Source organism: Ascaphus truei, chromosome 12, assembly GCF_040206685.1.
Source record: "Ascaphus truei isolate aAscTru1 chromosome 12, aAscTru1.hap1, whole genome shotgun sequence".
Classification (NCBI taxonomy): Eukaryota; Metazoa; Chordata; class Amphibia; order Anura; family Ascaphidae; genus Ascaphus; species Ascaphus truei.
Genome location: NC_134494.1, coordinates 53,160,287 through 53,175,480, shown reverse-complemented (window position 1 = coordinate 53,175,480; position 15,194 = coordinate 53,160,287). Strand labels below are relative to the sequence as shown.

The window sequence follows — 15,194 nt, the reverse complement described above, 5'->3', positions numbered from 1 at the left end:
TATTATGCATCATTACTTTTTCAAATTTAAAAAAAAACATATAAAACTTGAACAAGAACCTGTTATATTTTATGTTTATTTTAAAAGACAAAATGTACAAGTATTGACTGTCCCTGTGGAATTTTACTAAGTTTTTGTTTCCTACTAAAAAACACGTAACATTTAACACTTTTTCTACCTTGCGGGCCCTTCCGGCAGCAAAGGATTTTTTGTAAAAGCTGAAAGCATAAAACTTCCTTCTGCAACATATTTATTGAATTGTACAAAAGTCTCTCAGATCAATGACAGCTGTTATAGAGCCCAAGGTAGATAATATCGTTTTCGAGATTGGGGAAAGAATAGACAATTAAATACTATTTGTGAGACATTCACTTTTCATAAATTCTGCATCCGAATTGGTACAGTATGTATGCATTCATTCATAGTCTATGTCAAAATCAACTGCTCTTATAAATCTCTACAAAACTACAAATTGTAGTAACAGAGGAGGGAGAGGGAGTAGATGGAATGACACCTTTTATTGGACCAACAAGTAGTTGAAATGTTACAAGCTTACGAACCTCTCAGGGTCCTGCATCAGGTTTCCCAGGAGACCCTGAGGTTCAAAAGCTTGTAACATATAAACTACTTGTTGTTCCAATAAAAGGTGTCATTCCACCTACTCCCTCTCCCTCCTCTGTTACTACATGGGGAAAAGGACCAACATGGCGGCCTGCCCTTCTTTGCCATCACAGATTGGTAATTGTAACTGATCTACATTGAAAACTGAAAAGCAGGGTTCAAATAAAAGCAGAAATTGTGAGTTACTGTGGGTCACAGGATTCAAAGCCCTCAAGCAACACCATACACCCTCCTGCAGTAATACGCATTCCTCTGTAAGAAATGTCACTGGAAGTCTCCTATTCCAATGCCAGTGTCATTAAGGGAATTCTAACAACATTTTCCAAATATGAAAATGCGTTTTTAATTTGTAATTATTTTAATGTTTCACGGTGAAGCTGAGCTACCAAATAGGTTATTTAACGTTAGTACATTGCTTTCCTGCCAATGCATAAAATACTGTGGGAACAACAGTAATAGCATAGTAACAAAGTATGTTAGAGTATGTTAAAATCTAATTTGGGCATCATAAACAGTTGTTGAATGTTTGTAATTAAAAAGAAATGCCTTGCTTCTTTATTGATCATATTGGATTCTTGGAAGTCTGTATCAACAGTATGTTTGCAGTTACATTGATGCTTACAGAGTCATTCAGAATCAAAATCCTTCTCCCACACTTTGCTTAGCTTATGTGAGTGAACAAGTTAGAGAATGGTTATGAGAGAGGGACAGATAAAAAGGAGTTATATGACTCACAAACAGTAAAAGGATGTATTATGTTTTGTATATCTCTAAACCCTTTTTAGCCCTTCTCAGTCCAAAATATTTTGCCATCCCTCATATGGTAGCTCTACTGTAAAAGACCTGTAGCACGTGAGAAATCTGATTATCAAACTACACACGATCCAGGCAGATGCAAGCAGACAGAATAAGAAAAAGTTTAACCTAAGTCCAGTTTGTGGAGCTTGATACAGAGATACAATGTTGTTTTTGTACATTCTTACCTTAACCTGTGCAATGGGGCTGGTCCCTCTCTTCTCACTTTTCATTCCAGTAGGGGACAGGCATCCTGCTGTGTTTGGTGGCTGTGGGGTGGGTGGCATCTTGGTTCCAGGTGACACTTGCATGCTGGCTAACTGGGCGGCGTAGAGTTGCTGTGAATATGAGATGTAAGATTGATAAAGATATTTATACGGCAACGTCCATTTAGTTTGAAAACTGATGTTATAGTTACTTTCCGATATAACAATTGTCACGCCTATTTTTGCACTGTGTGGTTTGAGTCCTTCCTGTTCGTAACTTTAGAGCCTAAATGAATTAGTATTGACAACTAAGTGTGAAATGAGAAAGGGTCCTTGGTCTTTTGTACAAAGTATAATGCATTTTAGTTTCAGGTGTAGTATGTGGTATACAACTGAAAAAAGATGCTAGGGGCATACAAGGTATGCTCCTAACAGAGAACTCCCTTGTAGCACACCACATATTGAAACATAACATTCACTAAATAAAGTTAAAACATACATCACTGTATAAACTTCAAAACAGTAATTAACAAATGTTTAAAGGGTGAGGTGATGCTGTAATGCAAAATCAGAAAGTAATCAAGCTCAGAATCATTAATAAAGCTGAGTATAATGGAAAGCGGAGTCCTGAGATTTTAATATGTATACAACATAACCACACTGGGAGGTGATAGGCTGCGGGTAAATATGTGGATATGTATGTGTAAGGAATCCGCTCCGCGGTTTACTGGTTGCTTTACCGTGCAGACTTGTGCAGTCCTGGAGCACCTCTCCTGATGTTTGCTGCAGCCTGGATTCACTCACCAAAGCAATACGCACTCCCTCTGGTATCTATTGCACCTGTGCAGCCTTTCATTGCAAACTATACTTGCATTCACTCATTAGGGGCAGTACCTTCACACCCCCGCCGGGGATTGGCCCGCTGGCCTTTAAGTATTGCTTGCCCATAATGCTCCTTGCCGAGCATAGTCCTAACTGGATGTCATCTGTTTTGCCACAAGCTCTCGCTTGTTCCCCTTTGCTGATACCAGGTCACGCCCTGCGTCCTTCAGCTTCCTTCAAGCCGCTTGTTCTCCCATGCTGATTCCAGGTTACGTCCTGCATCCTTCAGCTCTCTTCAAGCCGCTTGTTTCCTTGTGCTGATACGGAGGTATTCCCTGCGTCCTTCAGCTTCTGTTCCCCTGTGCTGAAGCAGAGGTTTCGTCCCTGCGTCCTTCAGCCTCCTGGATTCCTGCACTAAGTAGAGGTTCGTCCCTGCGTTCTGCAGTCTCCTGGATTCCTGCACTGAAGCGGAGGTTTCCCTGTATCTACAGCTTCCTGGTTCCTGGGGCCTACTCTTTCCCTAATATAGAGAGGCCGTGTCCTGGTTCCTGCGCTGAAACAGTGGATTCCCTTGCCCGCTCAGGACTTTTGCGTTGTAGCACTGGTGCACCCGTACAGCAAGACGGTGTGCTATTCTGGTCTGCCTACCATCTCCTGTGACCAGCACCATGGGCCATGGTCGTCGCTCGCGCAAAGGCCAACCCCGCGCTCCTAAGCTGAAGCGGGTCTCTCCTATCTCCTTGTTGCCAAACTCCTGCATGGACAATGTTTATCCTGACGTCTCCTGTTCTGACCCTGGCTTGTACAACGACGACGCTGTCTTCTCCAATCCTGATCCTGCGACATACGACTACGAACTGCGCAACCCGGATCAGCCTGCGCGGTCTCAGGTCGGTGCTTTTACAACCCCACCTCAGCCTCGCGGTCCGACCCTGGTTTGTGGCGAGCAGAACCTTGACAGTATGTATGTATATATGTATATCCTTATTTATATAGCGCCATTAAATGTACATAGCACTTCACAGCAGTAATACACGTGACATAATCATACAATAAACAAGTAATACAAATAACACATAATGGGAAGAAGTGCTTCAGAGATAAAAGTGACATTTAGGAAAAGTAGTCCCTGCCCCGAAGAGCTTACAATCTAATTGGCAAGTAGGAAGAACGTACAGAGACAGTAGGGGGGTGTTCTGGTAAGTGCATCTGCAAGGGGCCAAGGTCGATGTATGAGGTGTAAAGTATCAGCCACGGAGCTACTCATATGTTTCGTTAAGGAGGTGTGTTTTAAGGTGGGTCTTAAAGGTGGATATTTAAGGCTATAGGCAGTATAGGCTAGGACAGGGGTGCACAAACTGAGGGGCATACCCTGGATTTTCAAGGGGGCACAGTGGTTAAATTAAATGCCGGGGGAGGCGTGAAGCGTCTGTAACTTCTCTTACCTGCTCTCAGCCGGCTCTTGGTGCCACATCGACATGATGATGCAGCGTCGGGGGTCAAATGGCAATGCGTTGCCATGGCAATGCGACGTCGCATGACGTTGTGATTTCATATAACGCCGCTAAAGCCAGAGAACAGGTAAGGCGGCGAGGCGCAAGCAGGGAGGGAGAGCAGATAGAGGGGAAAGAACAGAAATGTTTGTGCACCCCTGGGCTAGGATAGAATTGGGAAATAATACCACAATATGGAAAAAGAAACAAATTTGCCTATAGTAACACTCTCTGATTTGTAGTACAGTAGGACTCCGCTCATACAGCGTTTCCCAATGTATACCCATATTCATTAGGTTTGGCGCTTGTTCCGTTTTTTAGGCTATTTTCGGCATGATGCGCTCAGCAGCTGAGTGTCCGGCTGTCACTAAGCAACAGTTTTAGCGCGTGCGCAACTCCTTGTCAGGTGCCATTTGTCAGCAAAACAGTCGCAGTTTACAGCTCTGCACCTCTGTTTTCAAAGTTACAATACAGTACAGTAGGGCCCCGCTTTACGGCGATATCCGCTTTACGGCGGCGGCCTGGAACGGAACTCGCTCCATGAGCGGGGCCCTGCTGTATAAGCAAAGAGTGTCACAGTCACTGAAATTGACACAAATGGTGAACACAGTAGCAGCCTGCATACAATGTAGCAACAGTGAAGGGCCCGGTGCTAGATGTGGAAACAGACAGCTAAAATGGCTGAGGCATGGAAGTCCCTTGTGATAGAGGGAGAGTGCTAGGCAAATAAGCGAGTAGCAAACCCTAACCCTAATATGCCCTGCCCCTACCATAACTCTAATATGCCCTGCCCCTACCCTAACCCTAATATGCCCTGCCCCTACCATAACCCTAATATGCCCTGCCCCTACCCTAACCCTAATATGCCCTGCCCCTACCATAACTCTAATATGCCCTGCCCCTACCATAACTCTAATATGCCCTGCCCCTACCCTAACCCTAATATGCCCTGCCCCTACCATAACTCTAATATGCCCTGCCCCTACCCTAACCCTAATATGCCCTGCCCCTACCATAACTCTAATATGCCCTGCCCCTACCCTAACCCTAATATGCCCTGCCCCTACCCTAATATGCCCTGCCCCTACCATAACCCTAATATGCCCTGCCCCTACCCTAACCCTAATATGCCCTGCCCCTACCCTAACTCTAATATGCCCTGCCCCTACCCTAACCCTAATATGCCCTGCCCCTACCCTAACCCTAATATGCCCTGCCCCTACCCTAACCCTAATATGCCCTGCCCCTACCCTAACCCTAATATGCCCTGCCCCTACCCTAACCCTAATATGCCCTGCCCCTACCATAACTCTAATATGCCCTGCCCCTACCCTAACCCTAATATGCCCTGCCCCTACCCTAACCCTAATATGCCCTGCCCCTACCATAACCTTAATATGCCCTGCCCCTACCCTAACCCTAATATGCCCTGCCCCTACCCTAACTCTAATATGCCCTGCCCCTACCCTAACCCTAATATGCCCTGCCCCTACCCTAACCCTAATATGCCCTGCCCCTACCCTAACCCTAATATGCCCTGCCCCTACCCTAACCCTAATATGCCCTGCCCCTACCCTAACCCTAATATGCCCTGCCCCTACCATAACTCTAATATGCCCTGCCCCTGACGAATTTCTCTCACAGGAGGGAAACATACGTCGGGTTCCTAGCAATATAAGGGAAATATATAGTAAAAATAAAGCACAATATGTAGTAATACTAGTATATTATTATGGGAGGCCTTTCTCCTAGAATATTGGCACAGGAGACCATTGTGGTTTGCTCGAGGTTGCACTGAAGTAATAATAATGGGTTTTAGACCAGAATCTCTAATTTCACACATGCTTTTTATCTATTAGACGGATCCTCCTCCCTTTGGATAAAGTATCATACATCTACTCCCTATCTATTAAGGTACCTTGAGATTAAGATTAAGATCCTAGATGCGACAAAATCTAAAACCCCAATCATTAAACTGCATTAGATGCAAAATGATGCAGACAGGTGAATGATCAGAAATGGGACAGATCTTTTGACGAGCATTGCGTTATTACTAAAAAGCAGGTGGCTCGTGTTCAGGTTTGAGCATTACTATCTTTCTGATGGACAAATGAAAAAGAAAATTGCAGCAATCAAAAGCAGACCTTTCGCCACATGTAATTATGTGAAAGCTTAATAAAGACTAATTTGCAAGGACCAGATGTGCTTATGTCATTACTGTTGCTTTCTTTGGAACATTCTTCTGGTGTAAAAGGCCTCTAAAGAAATGTAACTTACACAATGCTGCATGTTCAGAGACTCCGTGGCTAGACAAATACATGGCTAAGCGGCAGGCCAAAGACGGAGTGAGTAATGAAAATTGACAGTTCTGCGATTATTGAGATGTCTTTTCACCTATTAGAACTTTCAGCAAAACACTGCAAGATGTCCCCAGCCCATATTGGAAGGACAGTTGTACAGGTCAGAATAGAATATCAGGATAGCATATGCAGGGGGGAGATCACCTAATGGAGGTGGCTATTGAAGTAATTGCTGAAATTGTGTAAATCTATAAAGGGCGTCATTGTATTATTGCTGTGCAGCTGTCATAATATGCCATGTCTATCCGATGCAACACGGGTCAAACATGTTACTATTTTCAGGCCCTGTAAATCAGCGGAAAACTGTGTAGAAACCTAAACTAAACGTTATGGGAGGCATGTTTATTTATATATAAACTGATGCAAATTTCAGAATTGTGCACTCTGTCTGCGTCACTCTCTGCTTCTCCAAAAATAACTAACTGCACTTGCTCCTCAGGGAGAGAAAAGTGTGTATGTTAAAATATGATGTGATGAGGGAAACCCTTCGTTAAAGTACATCACACCAGTCATTATGAGTCATCATTCAAGTTTTTTCTCTAATAACGGCAAAACCATGTCATTCAGGTCATTAATAAAGCACACATGCTTATTTCCTGCTGTTTAATAACAAATATTTTCTGAGCTGAAATTACTCTGGAAACCAGCATCTCTATACTTATTTTGGGTATCATATTTTGTTTTCAACATGCTTTTATTTATTTATTTAAAAGGCATATGTAAATATATAAAATATGTATATACACTATAAATATATAATTAAATACACACACACACACATATATATATATATATACACACACACACACACACACACAGACATTTGTGAATTAAATGAATAGATAATGTGATGTATAGGGACATACAGGTCTAGCAAGCTCAAAATCTACTCTCTCTCTCTCTCTCTCTCTCTCTCTCTCTCTCTCTCTCTCTCTCTCTCTCTATATATATATATATATATACGTATATATATATATATATATATATATATACAGTGTTCGACAAACCTATACATTTGCTCGCCCCGGGCGAGTGGATTTAACCCCCGGGCGAGTAAATATTGGCCCAAGCAGCACACGTTTGGTACTAGGTGGCGAGTAGATTTTTTTGTGTGGCGAGTAGATTTTTTGGTGATTTGTCAACCACTGTATATATATATATATATATATATATATATATATATATATATATATATATATAGTCATTTGTAGTGCTACTGGGTTGTGACCAAAATGTATACAAGTAGAAGCAAAAAAGCTCCAATGCCACATCCAATGACAAATTATTGGGTACATTAGTATGTATTTTATATATATATTCATACTTCATAAATATGGGTAATTTAGTTCAATACTTTGGCCAACATATTTTACTCCATATACATGAAGTATGAATATAATTTTGTCTCTTAATGTGATGTATACAAACAATTGGTGTCACCAGTTTTTTCAGGAGGCTTCTTTCTTCAATAACAAGAAAAGAAGGTTTTAAACGGCAGCATGCAGTGTTTGAAATGTTTCCCACTGAAATAATGTCCTTACACTGTCTTCAAAATGTGAATAAAATCCCCCTTTATGTACAAGAAGCATAAATGTCCTAATCCAATCTTAAATTATTTTTTTTATGAAATACACCCAATTTTAATACATGTAGGTCCTTTTTACTGGGCATGGGAAGAGTAAAATGCGCTCTAGCACTCAGCAATACACAAGGTTTCCCTCATAATACGACAGTAAATATCAGATCATTTCAAGCATCAGAATCAAAACTTCCCTGTACAATACATTTTGTGCTCTGAGCTTTGTATATGTAAAACTTCTTTTTTTTTTCTTCGCTCCTTTGGTTTTAATGTCCTAAAACTATCGCTTTGAGGAATATTTTTTTTCCTGTTAAGTAAAAGAAAAAGAAACCTTCGGAGACCTAGTTAAGAACCCTTATTTGCCACTGTTCTAAATAAAATATGCAAATCTGTAATACTTTATTTATAGAGCTGAAGGTTCAGCGATCGAGACAATGAGTAATTGGGTTTTCAGAAGAGAGAAACCCAAAGAGGTGATTCTAAGGGCAATTGAACATTTGCATTATAGGAGTTTATGTGGTAGTTTAACTATGCTAGAATGCTACAAGCCGGCATGGTTACGTAAAGATCCCTGCACTATCCACACTATGATGCCCCTTTGTAATGATTTAATAAAGGAAGAGGAGTGTGTGTGATGAAATCGCCGTTTTACTTGCGACGAAACGCGGAAGGGTGCTAGCGCTATGAGCAGCACCAGAAACCTTTCCTCTGTGTCCTTGCTGTATTGGAGGGGAGCTGTTGTGCTGCGGAACAAAGAAAGCATGTACCGTTTTAACCGGGGAGCCGTGGAGTGGACACACATCACGGAGGTGCCCGGCTGTAGGAATGGAAGAGATTGATTTGCACGCAGCCACGAGACTCTAGCTCCATACCAGCAGTTACACAACGAGTCACTGGTGCCTTATCCGATGTGCATGTCCTACCTCATTGCTGTGAGTGAACTAATCATGTTAAATAAAAACCTTTACTATTTACACTATGGAGCCTGCGCTGTCCCTTTTTGTTTTATATATATATATATACACACATTTATATATGAGTAACAGGATACAAGTGGGTTTTTCCCAAAGACGCTTTACATAAAGGGGATTTCAGAGGGTTGTGTTTACCAGTTGATGAAATATTGCGGACGTACCCAAGAATCAAAGGTAAGTTAAATGAAATTGGCAGTTTGGGCAGCATAGCCATGTGACAGGCCCAGAGGCAAATCAGTGCTTCTGTCGGTGGTGCCTGCCAAGGAACCAGATGCCGTTACTTAAAAATATCTTCTGCATCTGTGTGTTTTCGGAGAGTCAACCATTAAGAACCGATCTGTACTAGACTTGTTTCATAAGTGCATCAAGGCAAATCAATAAGAGTGACTTATTTCAAGGGTTAAAGGCAGTTTCCTTATCTTAAGCTACTTTCTTTGGCCAATGTGCTGCGATGCAGTCTGCCGCTTGCTCTGGCAAAATGTACGTTTCATTCATTCATTTAAATCAATTTGAAAACACTGTCAGAGTTATGCAGGGCTGAAATATTATGTGTACACCAGATCAGGTTTGTCAACAAAGTGAATCATTCTAAATAAATAACTAGAACACAGAAATAAACCTATGGTTTAAAACTGCAATCCATGATAATAGAAAAACTTTAAAGGTATTTAAAGGTTCATTTTGCACACAAACTGCCTTAGTATATAGCGCCCTTTATGTCTCTAAGGCTAAGACCATGCTGCTGCAGACCTTGCGGCGCTGTCCGCGCATGGCGCGATTAGTTTGCCTTAAGGCATTGTTCACGCCCATAGACCGCGCGACAGAAGGAGGGGGCGCGCATCGCGCGAGGAATCAGTGGAAACTGATTTCCCGGCGCGACGGGCAGGTCACGTGAGCGGTTCACACAATGAGGGCGAACCAGGTCCATGACGTCACTGTTACGCCCCTAGACACGCCTCCCGGCGGCACCTCTAGCATGTCCAAAAAACGCACACCCGCTTCACGCGGGTGACGTCACGGATGCGCACGCCTCCGCACAGACGAAGGCAGAATGGACCTGCCCTAAGTGGAAATGTTAGGACAGTATCTAAACTAGCCATCTCGGTTAGGCCATTGAGGCCTACATTTAGATGATAAGCTCATACGAACAAAGACTTAATTATCTATTGTATCCATTTGTTATTTTTTACATTCCAGCATGTTACTAACCACTTTAGAGCTTTGGAGTGTGTGATGCCTTACAAAAAATATACTAAATACTAATAATGTCTATTTAATTTTTTTTTTAAATGAATATGTTTTGTATTTGTATTTTTTATTTGGAATATTTTTAGGCTATTTTTTATATTCCTGCACGTCCCTCCCCCATGTTGTTTTTGTAGTGTGCGATGCCTTACAAAGAAATATCCCAATGACTAATAATACAATTTAATGTTTTAAAACATATAGAAGTGTTTATTGAGCATATGATTAACAAGCACATTGTGTTTTAAACTAATTTTTTTTTTCCCCTACCATTTTTGCTTTTTAACTGACCGTTTTGACTTTCCATTCCTGGAATGTGTCAACCAGTCCACAGCTGTGGAGGGTGAAGAAGGGACTTTAAAATGCTGTGTGTGTGTCAGGACTTTCTCGTCTGCTAATAAAGCCAGCAGTCTGCTGGACAGATGTGAAATAAGTCAGTGGTAAAGATCCCGACCTCTTCTGGGGAACATTTTATTATTCCGGAAAGAGACATAATTGCAGAGCATTAACAATTAGTGGCAGTGTGTCTACTTCTTTACACATTTTAATTTCTTGTCTCTGCCTTTGTGACAAACAGGTCTTTTATTTCCTTTAATTTTCTTCTAGTAGCTCAAACAATCATCTAGAAGTGTCCTTCTGTATAATCAAAGTCAGCAAAGTTATACGAAAATATCAATATGTTATGCAAGAAAATGTTATTTTAGATTTTCTTTAAGGCAAAGGAGATTTTTTTTATATATATATATATATATATATATATATATATATATAAAGAGAGAGAGAGAGAGAATAACTGTATACATGCAAATATGCCAATGAGACATCCTCATAAATAAACTCATTGCATTCTCAATAGTGTATGTAACTATATAAACAAAGTGTGTTCAGCTACTCAAAGCATGTACTGTATAGAATATCACAGCTATGACTGCATTACTACGAGTACTAGTTCACGGATAGTCTTTTGAGACATTCATGCAATCACATTTAGTGCCACAATTATATTTCTGCAGCTTGGGAAAGGGAACACATATACAGTACTAACTAGACCATTACAGGTGGGTAAGCTGAGGTACAGTGATAAAAAAAACTTAATGTAATGCAATAAAAATCTGGTATTTAAATTTAATATTAACACCTACACCACATCAGAGAGAGAGAGAGTGTGTGTGCGTGTGCGTGTGCGTGTGCGTGTGCGTGTGCGTGTGTGTGTGCGTGTGTGTGTGTATCATACATACCCACTATGATATCAAAGAAAGCTTTGAATATAAAGTATTAATGTGCATTATATGAATTGTAAATTCATTTGAAATATTTACAATAAATGCTGCTGCACAAGTCTGACACACAAGTAATGTTTCATTTGAAAGAGAATAAACTATTCCACCAACAAACACAACAGCTTGTGATATTCAAATCACACTTCCTTTCGGTCTTCTGATGCGAGCCTGTATATGATCATACCCTGTAATGCCGCGGAAGTGCCCTTAAAAGCCACATAGAATAAAGAGACTTTTCTGCTATGGCAGAACAGAGCAGAGGCTCGGGCCAAAAGCTGACCATGGGAACAAAGCTGCAGCAAGAGAGCATCTATTCTGCAGCAAGAGAGCATCTATTCTGCAGCAAGAGAGCATCTATTCTGCAGCAAGAGAGCATCTATTCTGCAGCAAGAGAGCATCTATTCTGCAGCAAGAGAGCATCTATTCTGCAGCAAGCTATTCCCTAGTGGAGGCTTCAATTAGAAGTCATGGCAAAAAATAAAAACAAACCTCTTCTACTTGGCTGCTGTGTTTCACCTCATTTCACTCATTTTTTAACAGACTGACTGTTGCTCTGCTGAGAATATGATGCTAAGCCACTTTTCCTGTACAGTTTTCGAACTGGACCTCAGAGAAAGGATTTGATACAATTCAGTGACTGAGGTAATACCTTTGTCCATTTGAGCATTAAATGACCCATTGAAATACAGCTTAGTTGGAAGGAATTTCAGTAAACAGCACTTTCCCGGGGGTTTCCCCCCCTTCTTCTCCCAGCAGATCACAGAACGGCTTGGAAAATGCCGTTCCATCACTTCTGTGGTCAGACGTTTAAATCAGTGCTAATTAAACGGAGCCCCCTACAATACGGGAGCTAAACAAGAGCAACAAACTCTTCATCTTTAATATTTATACAAGTCATTGCACTACAAGTCTTTCCTGTTTATTTAATCTCTGCAGTACTGTAGGGGCCTGCAACACATTGCAAAGCAAAGAAAGGATTTCTATTGTCTAATGGCAATGTAAATGAGGAATTCTTGTCCTTATTCCCCCGATAATTGTGATTTTCTGCGTTGACTTTTTCAGTGCAATAACTGTACCAACAATTACACGTGCATTTTACTCAGCATCAGGTTCTGTGCATTTGTGTTGTTGTTTTAATCTGCTTTTTTAAATTAAATCCGGTATACAGTTTAATAAACTTAAAGCATCACTACTTTCCCCCTTTATCATTTCTTATTTGTATATGTAGAGCATGTGACAATGTATAATTCTACATTCTTCCCTAAGCTGGCAATTGTTTGGTGCTCCTGTAAAAATCCTGATTGTGTGCCTAACATAATGGCCGCCTTTCAGTTTGAATCAATCCTTCAGTCAGTATAACTCTGCAGCTACTGTGTAATGTATCCTTATATTACTAAGGTAACATTATCTATTGTTACAGTTTACAGCTCAAACTGCTAGGAATATTGGCGACAAATTATTCCAAACAGGAAAGTGTTACAAAGATCTTGCACTGCTGGGGAGATGGGATAAAACCTTCTACAGAAATCAAAGGATGCTTTAAAACTCATTAAAAATGGCATTAACTGTTGAATAATTTAAAAAAGTCACTTATTTAATACTACAGAACTGATTTTTTTTTTTTTTTAGTCAAAACCTGTAAGATTTCACATGTTTTGCTGCTTCAATACTGTAACTAAATAACTTATGTGGCTCTTTTGGCCTTGCAATGCTTTGCAACCTTATTAGAAAGAAAGGGGTCAATGTAAAAGGAAGCTGTTGAATACTTCATAATTAGCCTTGTCTATGCGAACACAATTTATTGTAAATAGCCTATCTTGACTGTCTTTTATCCCAAGATTCCTTGCAAGAAAGCAGCCGAGCGATAATTCAGTATTTTTACTGCTTCAGTGCACTAATCACTTAAAGAGTAGCAAAGACCCTATGCTCGCTGCCACAAGGCTCCTACAGCCTCCTGGCTTGAGGCAAGCTCCCCGACCCAGCAGCATCCAGATGTCAAGAGCAATATCCAGGTCCTGATGCAGCACGCAGCTCCGTTCCAGTATGGTTTAACATCTGTTTCATCTGCTGGCATGCAACCTGCTGGATACAGCGAGTCTGCAGCACAGACTCAGAACTGTACAGCTCCGCTCTGAGGTTCCACTGTAAAAATGCACATTTGGATGCTATCAATTAATGCTGTCATTTTGTCCCGTTCAGTGAATTACCTGCATCCAAACAGCTCCTTAACAGTCATTAGGGTTATTGGCTAAGTGAAGGGTTTGTTCTTCACAGAGCAGTGCATCTTTCTTCATCAATGTGAAATGATTACTGCATGATTCTAAACAACAGAGCTGTATAGAGACAAATGATCACTAAGGAGAGGCCTGATCTGGTTCTGTTGCTGGCATAGAAAATAGATGGTTATTAATGTGGAATGATTACTGGGAGTGAATAGCAACCGTATATTTTTTTAGAGCTTGTGATCTTTTCCAAGTAAATATACTGTACCACAGGAACAGCCAAAGGAGAAATATAACATCCAACAAGCGCCCCATGTTACTTAAAGAGCAACAAGTTTTGCAAACATGGCCCAGTTTGCCTCACTGTTACAGGTAAAAGCTGCTTACCACTGGGAACAGCCGCCAACACAGTAAATTACCTCCCGTTGTTTGCTTAACACACAACCACACACATTTCCCAATGCAGTTCAACAAGTCCCCTCAAATGTCTGTATGAAGATACACAGATGATTCGTACAACATTGCAATGCGGTCGATGCAGTGAAGAACTTGACATTATTTCCCCTCTGACGTTTTCCTGAAATACCCCTTTTTAGGTGAACGTTAACAGGTCTGTATGACAACAATGTCACTTTGACAATTAAAAGAGGGGGTTGGGGCCATGTCTACCAAGCGCTGCTGTTACACGAGACTGGCCCTTTCGACCATTCACCTGAAAGGGCTTTTTACATGTCTCCCAGATCCGAAAGGTATCGTATGGAATAGCACCGAGCGATAAATAGTTGCCGTCAGTTTTAGAAGACAGTTATCATTTTAGTACAGGTTTCTTGAAACCACAGGATTCCTGGAGATCTTTTCTAAGCAGGATCTCAGATTTCCACAAATCCTGTTGTTACTGGCTTTCAAGATCTCAAACACGTATTCTTCAGGTGCCAAAAATAAGAGAGAGGGAGTTTGTATGCTACCTTAGAAGAACAACAACCACATTAGTTTTAATGAAAGGTTGCACCCTTCCAAGAACGAGATCATTACAACACACAATGCATACAATAACTGCTAACTAAAAGAGGAAATTAGGTTTGCCATGCCAAGGAAACAAGTCACAAGGAAGCAACAGCAAATTGGTTACCTCAACAAAAAAAAAGTGTGTGAGAGAGAGAGAGAGAGAGAGAGAGAGAGAGAGAGAGTTTACTGCTACAGAATAGATGGTGTTTTTTTTTCTTGTCTGAGAAGTCTAAAATAGCTCACGAAAACCCTGCAGAGTGGAGCATTATCACTATATGCTAAGGACGATGCATGTTCAATCATGTACAAGTCCATTAAAGCAGGAATACAAGAAGCCAGAAACAGTTGGCCAGCCACTCTACATGATGCCAACTGCTCTAAATTGTTTTTCTCTTACACATCCTATGATAACCACCTAGCGCAGACTGTATGATAGAATTTAGGTAAACTACTACCAATTATAATAAGTAGCAAAGGCTGCACAATTGCACTCTTACTGTGATCCAATGGAAAGTAACCGAGACAGAATGTACCACCAACCTAATGATAATCATTTCAAGGAAGGGTGAAAGCCACAGGGTAACATTTAAGG

The 15,194-nt window shown here is 41.0% G+C and overlaps 1 protein-coding gene across 15 annotated transcripts in view; it reads right to left on the bottom strand.

Annotated features, from left to right (window-relative positions):
• Positions 1-15,194, bottom strand: part of SOX6 (SRY-box transcription factor 6) — a 561,724-nt gene that overhangs the window by 99,277 nt on the left and 447,253 nt on the right. For all 15 annotated transcript variants that reach the window (XM_075567743.1, XM_075567736.1, XM_075567734.1 and 12 more), the window contains one exon: positions 1,605-1,754. In XM_075567743.1, the coding sequence (XP_075423858.1) occupies positions 1,605-1,754 (150 nt within the window). The remainder of the gene's footprint in view (positions 1-1,604; positions 1,755-15,194) is intronic.